This window comes from Arachis duranensis, chromosome 8, assembly GCF_000817695.3.
Source record: "Arachis duranensis cultivar V14167 chromosome 8, aradu.V14167.gnm2.J7QH, whole genome shotgun sequence".
Classification (NCBI taxonomy): Eukaryota; Viridiplantae; Streptophyta; class Magnoliopsida; order Fabales; family Fabaceae; genus Arachis; species Arachis duranensis.
Window position 1 is genome coordinate 9,972,851 of NC_029779.3, and position 13,285 is coordinate 9,986,135.

A 13,285-nucleotide genomic window follows, 5' to 3' on the forward strand; every position below is an offset into this window, starting at 1 on the left:
GCCCCCCCCCCCCCCTTCTTTTGTTTCCTTTCATGCTTATTTGATATGACAGCAAGGCCACCTGCAGTGGAAAACCAGGAGGCTGATGCTACATCCCAGGCAGTCAAAAGGAGGTTGCCTAGAGAAATAAAGCTCAAGCTTGCTAAAGTTGCTAGACTAGCGGTACTAGCATATTGTCTTTCTTAAATTTATGCTTACAGATATACAAACAGTTTTATTCTTTTCATTCAAGGACTTGAAATATTGAAATATTAAACGTATGTCTTTGTTGCAGCAGTCAAACCAAGGGAAAGTATCAAAGGAGTTAATTAACCGTCTTAATGGTATTCTTGGGCACTTGATTCAGCTTAGAACATTAAAGGTATTGCTGCTGCTGAAAATAAACAGATAATATTTTTGTGTTGGTTATTTACAGTAGTTATATTGTTATAATATAGATAAATAGATACATTTTATAATAAGTCACTCTAGATTATATAATAAGTCTAAATTCTCACCCATATGTTTTCTCCTTTTCACTGTGATACACACATTTAGACTATTTACCTTCTCCTACAATGTTTCCTATTGCAGAGAAACTTAAAAATAATGATCAATACGGGTCTGTCAGCAAAGCAGGAGAAAGATGATAGGTTTCAACAGATAAAGAAGGAAGTTGTTGATATGATTAAGACGCTGGCCCCAACTTTGGAATCCAAGGTTTATTTTTGTTTCCCCCACTTATCAAATATTGATAAAATGGATAACATGTGTTTCATCTTTATTCACTTCTGAGCTTCATACCATGGTATGCATTTTGTATAATTTTTATTGGGTGCCTCTCTTAATGGAAAGCTTACTGTTGGATCATTTTCCTTGAAGGGATTTGATTGCTTTTCTTAACTATAGTTTTGTTTATTTAAATTGGGATGTTTCTTTTTATCCTTTTATTTATCTAGTTTATTTCTTTCATGACGTATGAGAACAGCTAAGAGCTGGAGGTGATGCTCAAGAATTTGGTTCTGATGGGAAAATGATAACAAAAATGAAGTTTAGTATGGACACTGCATTGGAGGACAAGATCTGTGATCTCTATGACCTTTATGTTGAAGTATGAATTTCAGCTATCAATTCCTTGAAATTCTGTTTGTTGATGAAAATATCTCTAATTGATCTTTCTTGGCAATTGCTCTAGGGTTTGGATGAAAATGCAGGTCCACAAATCAGAAAGCTGTATGCCGAGGTGATTTTCATCCTTTCAAGAATCTATATGTAGGGTTCATTATAGTGTCTTTAACCTTCTGGTTGTCTTCAGCTTGCGGAATTATGGCCAAGTGGCTGCATGGACAACCATGGGATCAAACGTGGAATTTGCAGGGCCAAAGAGAGGCGCAGAGCACTGCACAACAGACATAAGGTATCCTTTAGCAGTGAATAATTTAAAAAAAAAAGGAGGATGATTTGATTCTCACACTTAGTGTTTAGACTGCCAATACCTATATATGTATCACTGTAGCATTGGAAATTAGTAAATTACACATGTTTGGGGTGGCAGACAAGGTTGTCAATATAAGATTTTACGTTAGGCTATGAGGGTCTAACTTGTATATGAGACCCGTACCTAAATGAGTGGAGAAAATGGAAGGCAAAGGGAAGAGCTCGACAATGTAATAGAAAATGTCTCGTGTTGTTTATTTTTTGTTGGTTGGTTTTATTTTATTTTTATTTTTTTGGGGGGGGGGGGGGAGAGGTGTTCTGCAAGAGGAAAGAAATGCTTGTGCCAAACCAAAACAGAGCAGTTGAACCCTATTCAGACCCCAAACCTAAACCTTATCTGGAACCTAACATGCGATGGTAAGTTTAAGCACTGGGTTCTAACAGGAATATGAATCTGGAGCTTCCAATGTCATTTTATTCTATTTCTTCCCTACGTTGGTAGTGATAGTGTGATTCTTCTTTAGCAGGATGTGTTTATTAACACTTATTTTGGTTATCATACAATTGTCTATTGAGTGGACCATATTGCCATGACTGTTATAAGTTCTATCTGCAGTGTTAGAAATCGTGAAATACCCAAATAATGTAATGATGCAGATAACAGAAACTTCTTTGATGTTTTATTTCTGCAAATCTTGGCGTTGGTATTATTACAAGAGTGGAGGACCTTGTTTTTTCCTCATTTTCTGCACAGATGACAAGCAGGAACTTGTTTTAGACCGAACAATTTGGTCATTTTAAGTTGATTATCTCATTGTGAATTATTAGGATCCGGAAAAGATTAAGAGGAAAAAGTTGAAGCCAGAGGAAAACATTCGGCTTGAAACCAGTCATGCACAGCAGAACTTGCGGGAGAAATCAGCTACAGAATCTAGCAGTCATGCATTTCCTTCCGCGAATAAGCCAGTTTCCAATACAAGCACAAGTGGCCACGTCCCCAGTCCTTCATTGAACGGCTTAAAACAAGAAAAAGCCAAGGCAAGTTCTACCAGTTCCCTAGATGATGTGAGGGTTGCAGATGGCGCATTGAAAAAGAAGAAAATAAAGAAAAAGCCAGAAATTGATTTGGAAGGAGCACATTTTGGTACCGAGAAGCTAGGCTCAGGCTCTTCGCTGGGTGAAGACCGACCAAAGTCCCAGAGGCAGTCTTCTGGAGGTGTTCCCTCCAAATCAAATCCTCAGCCAACATCTATCCCTGGTCTTGAACAGTCAAGCTAACGTGATATCTCAGCTTAGGTCCTTTACGTAGCAGAATGCCTCTGTTTTATTCCCTTTTTTTTTCTTTTGTTTTTTCCATCTAATATTTGAATAAATAGTTTTTCCGCAGTCTTCCTGTCATCAAATGGTTTTCTACTGATTGCTGCCATTTTTGTAATTATGTCTCTCTTTAGTTTTGTTGAGAAATATAGATAGATTTGATAATTGTAATTTCTATTAGTGGTGACAAACCTTAATTTGTTCTGGCGTTTATGCTTGGTCCCGGTTGTAGTTTTGTTCATATGCTCTGAGTTGAGGTCTTTAGGGCGTATACTACGGGAGTGACTAATGTCTGATTTAGTTGCACCAATAAGTAGCAATAGCAGTTAATTTATTGGCAAGCTTGTAAGAATTGTAAGAAACATTGTTGGGTCATAAACAAGAATTAGATACACATAATGCTGTGATAACTTAACAGGATAGGAAGAAGTGATTTCTGAAGAAAGTCTCTTAATTGAGTGTCATAGTAAAAATATGGGTTTTGTATAATATTTCTAACAAAATAGATAAACTTTTGGTAATTTTCAATAATATTCAATGTATAAATATTTATTTTTTTAATAAAATATTTTGTATTTTTATTTTATCTTAATTAATATTATTAAAACTGTAAAAGTATTTATGGCTGGCTGAGAACAAATTAGTTGCAGTTCTAAAAAAATAATGTTTTTGTCTTGTTAAAGTTGTTGAGAAACAAGTCAAATATTTATCCTTTTTAACACCTATTTTAATTCATGGAGAATTTAATTTTTTATGATATAATAATACATTATTTATACAAAACTATTTTCTAAATCAATTACACCCAGAGTGTAATAAGTTAGTACCGTCTTCGAGAAAATAAAATTTAGAGAAAAGGACAAATTAATTCTAATTTTTTGGTCAAATTTATGAGAATTTAAAAATATATTTAAGTTCTTGATTTTTTTTTAAAATTTGGACATATTAATTTCTAAGTCTAATTTGTCCAATTTAAAAAATTATCTCTCGTGTGCATCTGCATCAACCATGTTAGTACAATGTGACTCGTTTAATTTTTCTATTGAATCTGACATACCAAGTGAACATGAGAAATCGATATATCCAGATTTTGAAAAGGTTAAGAACTTAAATGTATTTTCAAATCTTCAAGAATTAAAATGTGTACAGATCAAAAGGTGAAGGATTTATTTATTATTTTTTCTAAAATTTAAAATAACAAAAAAAACATCACATTCTTAAAATTAGTAGATTCATACAGGACAGGGCACTTCTAAGCTTTGTCCAAGGATATCAGTGAAAAATTATAATTAAATAAATTAATCTAAAAAAAAGAAAGGCGCAAGCAGGTAGGTAGAGCCCTAGAGGTACAAGTAGAATGGCGATGGCTATGGCGATGACGTCAAGAAGGATGGTTAGTAAATAGCGGCAACGTGCATCAAAATCAAACCTTATATCACTAGAAAAACAGAGCATGATGCCTCCTACTGCTACTTCTAGACCACTACCACCACCACCACCACGACGTGCACTTGCAATTACAATTGCAATTGCACCGTCACCATTATTAATACCCAACAAACACATATCAATGAAAACTGAAGGAGATCCTTCCGCTATTCCGTTTCCTTCGTGAAACAAAACTCACTCATTCATGGTGGCATGTCTCTGCACGTGCCACCTCGTTTACACCGCGATGAATCTTTCCGCCTCCGCCGCCGTAGCATCCTCACTTTCTCTTCTCTCTTCTTTCTCCTTCCTCAATCCCAATCCCAGTCCCAGTCCCAAAACCTTCGCTTTCGGCTTCCGGTTCAAGACGAAGGGTAGGAGTACCCGCGGAGTGAGGCGTCCCAAGTCTCTCGTCACCGCCCAACTTTCCAACTCCTTTTCCTTCAGTTTCGGGTTGGATTCTCAGGTACCCAATTTCTCTTAGCTCACCGAGATTTGATCAAGTTCCAAACTTTGAGGAACATTTTCTGTATTTCTGCTTTCTTTGATGGATTGACTACTGGAAGAATTTCATTTTATAGACATATGATTGATAATCATGGTCCTTTTATTATTTAGAAAGAAATAAAAAGAGAGAATTTATCTTGATTCCTTTGGTTGTAGATTTTGAATGATATCCAATCCCATGATCCGTCACAATTGCCTTGGGTGGGTCCGGTTCCGGGTGATATTGCTGAAGTGGAGGCATACTGTAGGATCTTTAGGAATTATGAAAGGCTTCATTCCTCATTAATGAACGTGTTGTGCAATCCACTAACCGGTGAATGTAGTGTTTCCGATGAAGTTCCATCGGATGAGAGGCTGCCTGTAGAAGATAAGATTGTTTCGGTCCTTGGGTGCATGGTAGCACTTGTGAACACCGCGAGGGACGATGTTCTTTCTGGAAGAAGGTCTTCGGTTATGACCCCCTTTCGTGTGGCAGGGGTTGGCGTGATGGAGGACGTGGTGCCCCCACTTGCTGCTTTTAGGAGTGAGATGAAGAGGTGTTGTGAGAGCTTGCATGTTGCTCTTGAGAACTATTTAGTTCCAGGTGACAATCCAAGGTTGGATGCGTGGAGGAAACTTCAGAGATTGAAGAATGTATGCTATGATGCTGGTTTTCCGCACAGGGAGGAAGATCCATGTCCAGAACTGTTTTCGAATTGGAGTCCTGTATATTTATCTGCTCCCAAAGAAGACACAAAATTGAACGACTCTGAAGCAGGATTTTGGACAGGCGGGCAGGTAACTGAAGAAGGCCTAAAGTGGTTGCTGGATAATGGATATAAAACTATCATAGATCTTAGACAAGAGGCAGTAAAAGATAATTTATATCATGAAGCTGTTAATGATGCTATTTCATCTGGAAAAATTGAATTGGTCAAAATCCCTGTTGATGTTCAGAGAGCACCTACAATGGAACAGGTTGAGAGGTTTGCATCTTACGTTTCAAATTACAGGAAACGGCCAATCTATCTTCATAGTCAGGAAGGAGTTTGGAGAACGTCTGCCATGGTCTCTAGATGGAGGCAGTATATGACTCGATTTGCATCATCATTTGTTTCTAATGAAGCAGTTACTTCCAGTGAAAGGCCATCAGATTATACAAATGGATCTGCGAAACTGCATGACTCTTCAATAGAATCTGAGAGATCCAGATCCTCTGCAGAAACGGATGACAATTTGTTGCAAGAGAGTTTGGGTGCAGTTACTCCTAATTCTTCACGAGTGATTACTGGCAGTGAGGACAATGCTTCTATGAATTTCTCCAGCAAAACTATCCCTTTAGAAGCTCAAATCCCTCCTCGTGACATCTTCTCCAAAAGAGAGATGTCCAGATTTTGGAGAAATAGAAAGATCCCAGGACCCTCTTATTTCAATTATAAGGTTGAAAGTTTAGAATGTTTGACAGATTCCAGGAACATGCATGCTGGAAGACCACAGGGGAAAGTGACTATCAGCAATGGAGATAATCCCGTCGCTGAAATTGTGGATCGGGAAAGTTTGAATGGGTCACCTCGTGTGGACTATCCATCTGGAGAGCCTCCAATCACAGTTGGTGGCGACTGGAAGTCAGTGAATGGGAGTACTTCGAACTTTGGGAAGACAACAGTTTATGAGTTAAGTGAAGGAGATGTGCGCTACATGAATAATAGCAATGTCACAATGACTAAGTCTCAAAGTGATGATGGTAAGGCTGGGTTAGCCTTACATGATGAAGACTTGGGACTCATGGAGGGAGACATGTGTGCATCCTCAACTGGAGTTGTAAGGGTGCAATCAAGAAAGAAAGCTGAGATGTACCTAGTACGGACTGATGGCGTTTCTTGTGAGAGAGAAAAGGTGACTGAATCTTCTTTGGCCTTCACTCACCCTAGCACCCAGCAACAGATGCTTATGTGGAAATCTACACCGAAGACTGTGTTATTGCTGAAAAAGCCCGGGGAGCAACTCATGGAAGAAGCTAAAGAGGTCATTTTTTTTATTTCTTCATAAAAAAAAAAATTGGCTCTAAGAATCATTGAGGGTCTACTTTTAGTTTTTAATGGTCTAGACATCATAGTTTTGAGCATTGAGTGATTGTTGATGGAAACTGTAAAATATGAGTTCTAGGACTGTCTGCACAGTTTTCGTTCAGGAATGGGATCTATATTTTCATTACTAAGAATGTGTCAGTGACAGAAATGTTTTGGTCCTTATGTAAAGAAGGGGAAGTTAGAAATTGAGTATTTAGGGTCAATGAGAGCTGGGGATTTAGTTTAGTTGAATCTTCTGACTTTGAGTGGTATGCCTAGGGCAATTGGGTAATTTTGCGTATCTTATCTGCAGGTTGCTTCCTTTCTGTATTACCAAGAGAAAATGAACATTTTTGTGGAACCTGATGTGCATGATATATTTGCTAGACTTCCTGGATTTGAATTTATTCAAACCTTCTATATCCAAGATACTAGGTGGTGTATTCAAACACTTTATTTTATTTTATTTTATGTTATTTTTACTTTTATCTAAGTTCTGCTTCATTAAATTGTTGCTTAATATATATATATATATATATAGTTCCCTTGGTTTCCTGGCTTCTCATAGTGTAAGCTTTTCCAAATCAATAAATAATTTCCACAAAATGTTGGTCTCTCTTTAGCCATTTGTTTGACTTCTGTTCTGTTCTGTTTATTGTTTCTAGTTTGAAGACTACAGGCAGGACTTACGACAAGTCATCCATGGAAATAACACTGGAGATGGTGTATACATAACTCTTAGAATGCGTCTAAGATGTGAAATTTTTCGTAAGGGTAAAGCAATGCCAGGGAAAGTGTTTGATATTCTTAACGAGGTTGTTATTGATCGGGGTTCTAATCCATATCTTTCAAAGATCGAATGTTATGAACATGACAGACTTATAACCAAGGTGAATTTTATCATGTATTTGTTAGCATTTATTTGCACTCTGAGATTTGTCAGTATAGTAAATTTCTTGTCTCTGAAAAGCCTTACCATTATGAAACAACGTCATGCCTTATATATATATATATATATATTGTCGTTTTTTTCAGGTACAAGGTGATGGAGTCATTGTGGCCACCCCAACGGGAAGCACTGCTTATTCTACAGCTGCTGGAGGTTCCATGGTAAGCACTTCTTGTTATATGTATACATCTTTATCCGTGCAGTATCAGTTTATTTGGCACGACTTAGTCATGCTTTCATCGACGATTTTATCTAATGACAAAAGAAAACTGCAGGTGCATCCAAATGTTCCTTGCATGCTATTTACCCCGATTTGTCCGCATTCACTCTCATTTAGACCAGTTATACTTCCAGATTCTGCTCGACTAGAATTAAAGGTGAAGTTTGTCGTCCTCTATGGGGTAAAACTATCATATTGGAATGTTATTAATTTATTACCAAAATTGCATGTGCTTAAGGAGCAAGTTCCATTCGAAATATTACCCTTGTTTTAGCTATAGCCTATAGCCAAGTCTCTGAGGCAGTTATGTCTCGGAAAATGCTGCTTTGTCGAGAATTTTGGATTCACACTTGAGTAATATGGAGCTAATCTCTTATTAATGTTTCAAATTTATTTTTATCAAAATTAGACTGCTAAGTTTCATAGGGTTATTGATATCAGATTCCGGAAGACGCAAGAAGCAATGCTTGGGTATCATTTGATGGGAAGAGAAGGCAGCAACTTTCTCGGGGAGATTCTGTACGAATATCCATGAGTCAGCACCCACTTCCAACTGTTAACAAGTTCGATCAAACCGGTGATTGGTTTCACAGCTTGATTCGCTGCCTGAATTGGAACGAAAGACTTGATCAAAAGGCCCTATGAAGCATATCTGAAACTGAAGAATGGTTGTGTTACTCTCACTTGAAGGCTTGGTTTGTGTATGATTTCAGTACAGATTATACATTCAAGACTATAGAACTTGTTGGCAATACCAGTTTCTTAACTTGGCTTCCAAATGAGGAGATAGGGTTTTTTCCAAATGTGATTTTGGTAAAAAGCTATTGTATACTGACAGGATTTGAAGCTGTAAATTATTGATCTTAGAAGTAGCTCTCATTGATGCTTCTGAAAGTTTACCACTCTGTCAAACTTCTTGTGTTGAAGAGGAAGTTCTCATTTGTTTTTGTTAATGAGATAATTGTGCTAATGGCTGCACAGAGCCTCTTTTATATGAATAACAAAAGATATATTTGATGTCATTTTGATGCCTAAAAAATATGTGCCTTAAAATAAATAAATTAATTCATGGAAAATGAAGTATCAAACATATATGCATCTAATGACTTGATGTAAAAAAACCTTTTTGACAACAAAAATCAATGTCCTATGTATTTGTGAAGGATCAAACAATTAGTCTAACCTGTGATTTAAAAAGGTAACCTTGTATTTTGAATTATGTTTCCATTATGTGATTCCTGTTGATAAAGAAGGTAACCTTTGTTGTTATGACCTCTTAAGAGGAAACTGAACTGAAGGAAAATTGTATGTCATTTATATGGTTGCTTCTTTGGGATGATAACAGAATCATAAAGAAGGGCAATAATTCAAGGACTCAGAATTTATAGCAGATAACACTATAATTTATGTAATAAGTACTATGGTACAATTCAAGCCCAGATGCTCCCACCAAAACAATATTCTAAAAAAAGAAAAAGAAAACAAAACATGGACACTAGCACCCACAATGGCTTGCATTCTTAAGAAACTTAGAATAGCAGCAACCAAGTGGTACTCTTTGCTATCAAACATGTATAGCACCAAGAACAATAAACAAAGAAAAGATAACAAAAATAAAAACAAAAATAAAGGGGTGGGATCAAATGTATTTTCTATATTGAAAACCAAAGTGCTATTTTTTTCATGTGGCTTTAACAACGGCTTGGAACCTTGGCTCCTTAGGTTGGAACTTGAGCTTAGCATAGACATCCATGTAATCACCAAAAACAAACTTAGGATAAGTTTCATCAACTTGTTGGTTATCCTTTTCAGCCACCAACTTTGGTGCAGGACATATGGTAGCCTTCAATGAAGGATTATAGAAAGAAGCAATTGATCTTCTGTTCCCTTCAGTCGAAACCAGAACCCGGTGCCAGCAACTTTTGTATCTGCCATTGCTCAAAACCTCAATCTGATCGCCGGTGTTAATGACAATGGCATTAGGCAAAGGCTGCACTTCTAGCCATTGTCCATCTTTGAGCATCTGCAGGCCTCCCACCTTGTCATCTTGGAAGAGAAGGATGAGTCCTCCAGCGTCCGTGTGAGCTCGCAGGCCATTGACATGCTCTGGATAGGGACAGGGAGGGTAGTGACTCACCTTGGTACCAAAGAATGCATTGTCTCCTTCTCCATCATTCAATGCTTTCTTCATGTATCCTCTTGGCAATCCAAGATTCTCATCCATCACTTCCATCATCTTCTCTGCCAATTTCTTTAGCTCCGATCGATATTCGGCCATCGTTTTCCTGCCATCCAAGTTAGAATTCAGTTATACATGATTTTGTTACCTAGATCATTTTTCATTAGTAATAATGTAGACTCAATTGTAATTAATTTTATAGTAGGAAACCATAAAAGAAGTACATAACAAACATTTTTTAGGTTTTCACTTTGAAAATTTTTCAAACAAAAAAAGAAAAAGAAAAAGAACAGCTCACTTTCTCCCTCTCTCAACCTTCACTCTTCCTCTCAATATATACCTGAATTCTTGTGGATTTTGTGGCCATTCATTATCATCAAGAAGAGTGATTACATCCTCCCAATCAACATGCTCCAACTTTCCATTGTTTTTGTTTTCAGCTAAATCATTCATGATCTTAACTGATGTAGAGTTGTTGAAATTCTCCTCTCTTTCAAGCTTATAGAACTCAGAGCAAACCTTCTTCACCCTCTCAAGGAGCTCCTCAGAAATCCCATGATTGATCAACTGCAAAACCAAACATAATATATAAGATTATAAATAAAATCTCAAATTTTCTAGCTATACAATTAATTAATTGGAAAATTTTTCAAATAAATTAAAACAATTCATTATTTATCAAAACAAATCACCACTGCATGCAGATCGCCTAAGAGCTAAGCTTAGACAATCTGCATCTCAGAAAAAAAAATGAATTTATGTCTACAAAGATATTTTTTTTTGGAAAATAAAAAATTATTTAATTTATTTCAAAAAAATTTACTATATTACCTGGAAGAATCCCCATTCTTCACAGCCATTAGCAATCTGAGCCATAGTTTTGGCTCTTTCTTCACCATTCAGCTTTGAGAAATCAATCACTGGCACTGCCATTTTAGATCAGAGTGTTAGTGTGAATGTGAGAATGTGAGAAAACAGAAAACACTACCTTTTGTTAATGTTTTATTGATGTGGTTTTTGTAAGAGTGGGTTTGGGTATTTATAATAAAAAGTTTCCCACCAAATTGGATATACAACCAATTTAGTTATAGATAGCAGTTATAACTTACAAGGTCACGGATGGTCACACATTTAATTAAAATTTTATTTATTCTTAGGTCAATGCTTGCTTTCGGAGTTACTTCTTGTTTGTAATGTCTACAACACAATCCCTCACTTTTCAGGTTCATCATCCATATAATAGAACTCTTCATAAATTGTTTTTTTTTTCTCCCTTTCTTCTCCCACTTATATATATATATATATTAACTGAATCCCTACATTACTTAATTTTATAATTAAGTCATTTTTATGTCAAAAATATAAATTAATAGAATATTTGTTCCAAGATACATGCAATCAAAGATCAAATTAGATTTTAATTATAAATGCATTCAATTTATAAAAAAATATTCAGTTAACTTTAATATTTTTTACACTAAAAAAGATTTAATTAAAAAATAAAAAAAATATAGAGACCAACTAAAAGAAAAAAAAAGTATAAAGACCTAATTACACTATCTTCTTTCATCTATCATTATAATTTTTTTGATATTTTTATAAATAAATATGAGTAAACTACCATTTCTATCCACGAAAGTTGAAAACTTAACATATCTACCTATAAAAGAAGAAAATTACCATTTGTGTCCATGAAACATGACTTTTGCTAACAAAACTATCTAAATTTAAAAAAAAATTATTTAAAAATTTCAAATTACCTTCTAATATAATTATATAACCCATTTCTAACTTCTCCTCTTATTCCACACCACCACTTTTTTAATCCCAAACTCTTTCTCACCATCACCTTAAACCCCAACTACCACCATCACTCAAAACGCCTCCTGTGTCTCCGACAAACGTTCCAGAAATAACGACGCTAACTCACTGCCTCTAGTCTTCCCTCGTTCTGTATCTTCCTACATTTCTTGTCGGAAATCCGACTACCCCGCCATGTGAAACTCCAACAGTGACGCCCACGATCGGCTTTTTTATAGCGCGCCTCAACTTGGTCCAACCTACGCCAGAAATTTCGAGTTCGAAGGCGGACCCAAGCCGTCTAAGAAACGATTGAACAAGTTTTACTGAATTAAATTTAGAGAACAAAAATGAGAAATATGTGAAATTAATACCGAGGCAGTATTCACCTTTGATGTAGCCTATGCGGTTGCCTTGGTCATCCTCCTCGACGGTGTCTAGGGGGCGCAGATTAGCAATAATCCTTCCATGTCCATGGTGTTTGTTGATGTTGCTCAAGACTAGGGTATTGTTGAAATTAGAATAAAATTCTGTGAAAATTTTGGGTTGGTGGTTGCAGAGTGGGGAATTTGGAGATCTGAGTGCAATAGTGAAGTAGTGCAATAGGGTAAGAAACTAACGACAATGGTAAAAGCTAAGGTTTTGAATTTGGGAATGGAGAAGAAGGAATTAGACACCACCAACGACGCTATGCTGTTTTTCACCCACTCAACCTTCCTCTATCTCGCTCTACTGATCCAATTTCACATTTTCATTGATCTGTTTACTTTGGTTTGCATTCCTGATTAAATTTTTAATTTCTATGATGCAGCACATATTCTTACTATGTTACACTTGTAGAACACCTTGAGTTCAAAATCACAAAGGTTTGCCTCCGGAGATAGCAGCGACTGTTGAGGTTAGTGGCAACGGCGGCAAAGCCACATCTCTCCGTCGCAGCGTCGTTTTGTGTTAACTGGTCCAGGAAGTTTGCGGATTTTAGATAGCGACAGTGATGGTGGTAGTTAGGGATGAGAGTGGTGGTGAAGAAGAGTTTGGGTGGTAGTGGGATTTGAAATTAGAAAAGTAGTGGTGAAAATAAGGGTAATTTAGGATTTTTAGGTAATTTTTTAGTGTTTGGATAATTTTATTATGCAAAATCCATATTTTATAGATATAAATGGTAATTTCTTTTTTTCTATGGATAGATATGTCAGTATTTTTAACTTTCATAGGTATAAATGGTAGTTTACTCTATAAATATAATAACTCAATAATGTAAATAAAATAAGATATATTGTATGCATTAAAAGTTTATTTTTTTATAAATAATTTTTATTTATACAATTTTAATATTTCTAAGATATTCATTAGAAAATGTAGAATTTATTCTTGTCAACGGCAACTATGTTTGACCTCATTTATAGTTTAGAATTAAACCA

At 36.0% G+C, this 13,285-nt stretch overlaps 3 protein-coding genes across 6 annotated transcripts in view; 2 read left to right on the top strand and 1 right to left on the bottom strand.

The window, feature by feature from the left end:
- LOC107460706 (ubinuclein-2) overlaps window positions 1-2,946 on the top strand; it is a 6,235-nt gene extending 3,289 nt beyond the window's left edge. Inside the window, exons 7-13 of one of the 4 annotated variants that reach the window (XM_016079093.3) lie at window positions 68-162; window positions 275-361; window positions 574-699; window positions 968-1,090; window positions 1,175-1,222; window positions 1,295-1,396; window positions 2,245-2,946. In XM_016079093.3, the coding sequence (XP_015934579.1) occupies window positions 68-162; window positions 275-361; window positions 574-699; window positions 968-1,090; window positions 1,175-1,222; window positions 1,295-1,396; window positions 2,245-2,694 (1,031 nt within the window). In that variant the 3' untranslated portion in view covers window positions 2,695-2,946. Of the gene's footprint in view, window positions 1-52; window positions 163-274; window positions 362-573; window positions 700-967; window positions 1,091-1,174; window positions 1,223-1,294; window positions 1,397-2,244 lie in introns of all 4 variants that reach the window. The other 3 variants (XM_021128724.2, XM_016079092.3, XM_016079091.3) reach the window with 3 other exon arrangements.
- Window positions 2,947-4,040: 1,094 nt separating this feature from the next.
- On the top strand, window positions 4,041-8,907 carry LOC107460703 (NAD kinase 2, chloroplastic). The gene is given in 8 exon segments (XM_016079088.3): window positions 4,041-4,627; window positions 4,825-6,672; window positions 7,030-7,190; window positions 7,192-7,285; window positions 7,382-7,606; window positions 7,752-7,826; window positions 7,941-8,042; window positions 8,327-8,907. Coding segments are annotated over 8 exon segments (2,970 nt in total). The 5' UTR covers window positions 4,041-4,366; the 3' UTR covers window positions 8,531-8,907.
- Window positions 8,908-9,266: 359 nt separating this feature from the next.
- On the bottom strand, window positions 9,267-11,082 carry LOC107460718 (1-aminocyclopropane-1-carboxylate oxidase 5). Its single transcript, XM_016079107.3, has 3 exons — window positions 10,896-11,082; window positions 10,405-10,631; window positions 9,267-10,170 (listed from the first exon to the last, which is right to left on the bottom strand). The coding sequence occupies exons 1-3, from the start codon at window positions 10,995-10,997 to the stop codon at window positions 9,567-9,569; spliced, it is 933 nt and encodes a 310-aa protein (XP_015934593.1). The 5' UTR covers window positions 10,998-11,082; the 3' UTR covers window positions 9,267-9,566.
- Between the last annotated feature and the right edge of the window lie 2,203 nt (window positions 11,083-13,285).

What these genes read in the sequence shown, in the direction of transcription:
- LOC107460718 (XM_016079107.3), bottom strand. Translation starts at nt 10,997, where the DNA reads ATGGCAGTGCCAGTGATTGATTTCTCAAAGCTGAATGGTGAAGAAAGA. An exon ending in AAGAATGGGGATTCTTCCAG is followed by an intron (nt 10,632 to 10,895) that starts GTAATATAGTAA and finishes TTGGTTTTGCAG; the next exon opens with TTGATCAATCATGGGATTTC. An exon ending in CAAAATCCACAAGAATTCAG is followed by an intron (nt 10,171 to 10,404) that starts GTATATATTGAG and finishes CTTGGATGGCAG; the next exon opens with GAAAACGATGGCCGAATATC.